Raw genomic sequence first — 5575 nt, forward strand, 5'->3', positions numbered from 1 at the left:
GACAGTATTCGAATATTTGCTTGCATTTGAAAGTTTCGAAATACAGTAATGCTTCGAAAATTTGGCATTTCACGAAACTTTTGAAATGGAGTTTCGAAATTTACAAATCTTCGAAATGCAATTTGGTCTTCGAAAGTTTAGATTTTCACAAAAGTTTCGAATGTTTTATTCGAATGTTTAAGATTTTCGAAATGTATTTTAAGTTTCAAACTTTTTCAATAAGTCAAAGTTTCGAAATGTATTTTAATTTTTTTTTAAATTCAATATTTAGAATATTATTTTTAATTAAATTTGTTACTAATTTTGAAATTAGGTATCAGTAGAGTTTATGTTTCTGCTTCAAAAAATGTTATAGATTCTACAGAAAAATTAACCACTGATCAGGTATTATTATAACTACTGATGAATCATCACCAATTAAATTTTTCTTATAGCTATATAGTTAATGTTTTATTTGAAACGTATTTTGTAGGTATTTTCTTCTCGAGAAGCTGTATTTGAATGGGCAAAAGCAATTGGAAGACAAAATGGAATTTTAATTGTTACCATTCGATCAGATAAAGCAAACGGAATTAGAGGAAGAAAAGACAAATTGATTTTGGGATGCGAAAGAGGTGGAAGATATAAATCATAATCAAAAAAATCAGTAACTTGCTCTCATAAGGAAAACTGTCCATTTACTCTCAGATGTGTACCATTAAGTGTCAGTGAAGGATGGAAAATTAGTGTTCGTTGTGGGACACACAATCATGAATTACTTGATACTGTAACCGGTCATTCCTATTTGGGGCGTTTAAACAAAGAAGAGAGGAAATTTGTCAATGATATGACAAAGTATAAGCTTGCACCCAGATTCATTCTAAATGCTTTGAAAGTGAGAAATGAAACCAATGTCACTATTCCCAGTCAAATATATAAAGCAAAGAGTACTTATCGATCATCATTGAGAGGTCCGTACACAGAAATGCAGCATCTGTTGAAGTTAATACAACAAGAAAGTTATGTGCATTGGACAAGAAGACGGGAAAATTTTGATATTTTGAGAGATATTTTTTGGACGCATCCTGATTGTATAAAGTTGTTAAACACATTTCATTTTGTTTTGATATGTGATAACACATACAAAACAAACAGATATCGGTTACCATTACTTGAAATATTCGGTGTCACTTCTACTAGTTTGACATTTTCAGTTGGGTTTGCTTATTTGGAAAAAGAGCGACAAGATAACTTCATTTGGGAATTTGAAAAGGTACGAATGTTGTTCAAATCTGAGTCTTTGATTTCTAAAGTTATTGTGACTGATAGAGATCTTGCCATGATGAATGCGATTAGTGTTGTGTTTCCTACTTCAATACATTTGCTATGTCGTTTTCATATTGAAAAAAATGTTGGGGCAAGATGCAAACAATATGTCAAAAAGGATAGACAAGAAGAAGTAATGGATTTATGGAAAAAGATTGTCTATTCGACTAGTGTGGAAGAGTATGATCATCATTTGCAACAATTTGAGATATTGTGTGCCGATATTATTCTTTTTGTTGATTATGTGAAAGATTCATGGTTAACACCTTACAAAGAAAGGTTTGTCAACGTTTGGACCAATAGAGTGATGCATTTGGGGAACACAACATCTAACAGGTATTTTTAAAATATGAATTGTGTTGTTTTAGCAAACATGATTTACTAGTTTATGTGATTTGTTTTAATTTGTGTTATTTAATTTATTTGTAGAGTTGAGTCTGCTCATTGGAGATTGAAAAACATGCTTCAAACTAGTTTTGGTGATTTGTGTAAAAGCTGGGATGCAGTGAATATGATGTTGAAGAACCAAATATGTATCATTCAGTCTTCTTTTCAGAAAACCATCAAGGATGTTGAGCACGGGTATAATTCACAATTTTTTCAAAATCTACATCACTGTGTATCAAGAAAGTGTATGAAATTAATTGATAACCAGTTGGAAAGGGTGAAGATTGTAGGCACTAACAAAACAGAATGTGGTTGTTCAATTAGAACAACTCATGGATTACCATGTGCTTGTGAGTTGGCTAAGTTGCAGATAAATGGTAATGCTATCCCTTTAGATAGCATTCATGATTTTTGGAAACAGTTAAGCATTGCACATGAATTAGAGGATGAAGAATCTTTATCAGATTATGACTTTTCTGAAGAGTTGGAAGCAATGAAAGCGTACATGAAGACACACGATATTATAAGTCAAAGGATATTCAAGGCAAATGTGCGTGAAGTTGTATTTCCACATACCACATCAATACTTGCACCACCAGAGAAAGTCAGAACCAAAGGAGCTGGTAAAAAGAAAAAAGAATTTGATACTCCTCGTGATCCTTCATATTGGGAGTATGTTGATGCCTCTCAAGAATCTGCAAAGACAAGGCAACCATCTCAATCATCTCAACGTTCTGCAAGGCCACAATCTCAATCATCTCAACATTCTTTTAAGACACAATTTCCTACTTATATATGTCTGTATATTGAGGACATAGTAGATGTTGTGGTTGATGGAAATTGTGGGTTTCGTGCAATTGCAGCATTGCTAGGTTGGACCGAAGAATCTTGGGCTTTAGTTCGACCACAATTGGATAAAGAGATTGGTCTACATAAAGATGTTTATTCTAATGTTTTTTATGACAATGTTGAATCAGTGCGGAACTCATTGAAAATATCAAAATTGGGTGCTCAAGGAAAAGATAAGTGGATGTCTTTACCAGACTTGGGTTACGTGATAGCAACACTATATAATGTCATATTGGTGTCGTTGTCTCGTAATCTGAATATGACATTTTTCCGGCTAAACAAATCACCATTGAAAGAGACTTTTGTTCACTCTTTACTAGCAATTGGATTTGTTAACGATAATCATTGGGTACAGGTAAAATTAATGCTTAATGTTGTTAAATTAATGTTAAAAAATTTATTATTCAGATAAATTAATTTGTAACCTTTTTTTTATTCAGATCAAATTGAAGTCTGATTGTCTTTTGTCACCTACGTCACAAAAATGGAAAGACTTTTGTAGTGACACAACAAAGAGTTGGGAAGTAGCTTATGCAGCACGTATGAAGCATTGGGAACGCATTGATCCATCATTTATCAGATCATCTTGTATTTCATTAAATGAAGATTAGAATATGTTGTGTATCACTGTTTATGGATTATTATAATATCTTGTTTTTTAATTTTCAGTATCTTTTATTATGAATTAACTTAAAATAAATGCGGATTAACATAACACATAACACAATAATCACAAAATATCACATAATCACTAAACATATCACATAATCCCAAAATATCTCAAATTACAGTACATAACACATAATATATCAAATTACTAAACATCGTACATAAGACATAACTCACTTAAAATCTCATGAATTTCACTAAACGGCTCTACCAAATTAATGCTTCTACGTACAAGCTCAACTGTTCTACGATCTCGGTCAGAAGATGATGGATCAGCATGTGCAGCAGATGATGTACCCACATGTGCAGCAGATGATGGATGGTCAGAGGATGTACCCGCATGTGCAGTAGACTGAGGAATGATCAGAGGATGTAACACAGACATGTACCATGGATAATAGTCCTCAGTGACCTCTCCAGGAAAACTCGCAACATGATATAGCCTCCGAAACACCGATACAGAGGACTGCATAGTAGTCTGCCACACCCAATCTATACTGGGGGGCCTGGGAGGAACATCAGGCGGGATGCACTGAATACGACCAAATTGTCGAAGACATCGCTCCGGCAAATATGGGACTGAGACTCCACCACATCGAAGATAACCAGAGAACATCGAAATATCTTCAAACGGATGATTAGCTCGATCATCATCATATGGTGTAAACAGTACATCCTCAAGCAACAAAGCATCAAGTCTCTGCCGATAGGTCACTAATCCACCTTCAACAGCATGTTTTGCAATCCACCTACATGCTCTTGGAAGATGTGCAGGAACCGCACCTCTATCGCCCCGCTTACAGATCCTAGGGAAGTGTTCGTAGATCCAGCACTGCAACATAAGTAACATAATACAACTTAATTTAAATACATAAGTAAAATAATACAACTTAATAAATAAAATAATTAAATAAATGGATATACCTGTAAAAGGGTCATGTAACCTCCCAACTGTCGAGTGTCGTGGACAGCCCCATCTCCCATGTTGTCATAAAGGAAAACCAATGCCGCGGCAGCCCACGAATAGTGTCGACAACGATCTAAATCAATAAATAAACTAATGTATTTCGCCTCCACACGCGTATGCGTTTTATCGGCGAAAATTGTGCTGCCAACTAAATGCAATAGATACGTTCTAGCCGCACACTCAAACTGATTAGTTTGAATGAGACGACTATATAAGTCACGCAACCACTGCAATCTATATCGGGCACATTTATTAAAATTAATCTCAGCTAGAGATTCCTCCCAAGTTGCACCTAAGTACTCATGTGCAGCTCTCGCAACATTATTAGTGTTCATATTCACAGGTGCATCAAAAAATTTACCATTGGGTGATATGTGAAGGAGAGTCGCGACGTCGTCTAAAGTAATAGTCATCTCTCCAAATGGCAAATGAAATGAGCTGGTTTCCCTGTGCCATCTTTCAACAAATGCGGAGATGAGACCAACATCAACCATAGTGAGGTAGGCCGAAGACAGGGGTAGCAGCCCATATTCCCGAATCCAATGCTCTACAGGATGTGGCACAGGAACTTCGAAAAACTTCTTCAACTTCAATCCATGAGTAATTACTTTTAACAGTCCACGATCCTGCGAGTAATTACAAAGTAATTAATTAATTAAATAACCTTAAATAAATAATTGAATCAACTTAAACAAATAATTGAATAAATAAATTTAAATAAACAATTAATTAAATAAATAAATAATTCAATAAATATATTTAACTAAACAAATAATTAAATCAACTTAAACAAATAATTGAATAAATAAATTTAAATAAATTTAACTAAACAATTAATTATGTATAAATTTAACTAAACAATTAATTAAATAAACTTAATTTAATAATTAAATATATAAATTTAAATAAACAATTAAATATATAATTGAATAAATATATTTCAATAAACACTTGAATTAAATAGACTTAAAATGCCTCAAATTGAAATATACTTCTCCTTCCCATAGCCTCTGAGCCACGTGGTGCTCATATTGTGTCAACACATGTCTCAACTGTTGGGGTTGATTGCAAGTCCCACATCCTTTAGTGTGTGAGAATAAGGAGAAGGCCAAGGCTATATATTGGATTTTAGTCCTTTGTTTTCAAATGCACCAGTCAGCAATAGCACTTTAAGCTTGTATCTGACTTAGTTTAAATATTTGCTTTGTAAGAGTGTGGTTGTACTGGGGTGTGAGTGAGAGAAGTCTATGTGTTGTAACAATTTTCACATAGTATTAATTCTCTGGTTGCCGGTTTAGGCAGCGGCCGTGGTTTTTTCTCCGGTTTTGGAGTTTCCACGTTATATTCTTGTGTTGTGATTGTGTCTTAATTTTTTAACTTATGCTATTTTTCCCAACA

General features: G+C 33.9%; 1 protein-coding gene across 1 annotated transcript in view; it reads left to right on the forward strand.

Annotated features, from left to right (window-relative positions):
- The window catches only part of LOC140919441 (uncharacterized), an 11604-nt gene extending 8606 nt beyond the window's left edge, over positions 1 to 2998 (forward strand). Inside the window, exons 3-6 of the mRNA XM_073365455.1 lie at positions 1135 to 1641; positions 1735 to 2315; positions 2514 to 2699; positions 2982 to 2998. Coding sequence (XP_073221556.1) covers positions 1135 to 1641; positions 1735 to 2315; positions 2514 to 2699; positions 2982 to 2998 — 1291 coding nt within the window. The remainder of the gene's footprint in view (positions 1 to 1134; positions 1642 to 1734; positions 2316 to 2513; positions 2700 to 2981) is intronic.
- Positions 2999 to 5575: the final 2577 nt, after the last annotated feature.

This window comes from Cicer arietinum, chromosome 2, assembly GCF_000331145.2.
Source record: "Cicer arietinum cultivar CDC Frontier isolate Library 1 chromosome 2, Cicar.CDCFrontier_v2.0, whole genome shotgun sequence".
Taxonomy (NCBI): domain Eukaryota; kingdom Viridiplantae; phylum Streptophyta; class Magnoliopsida; order Fabales; family Fabaceae; genus Cicer; species Cicer arietinum.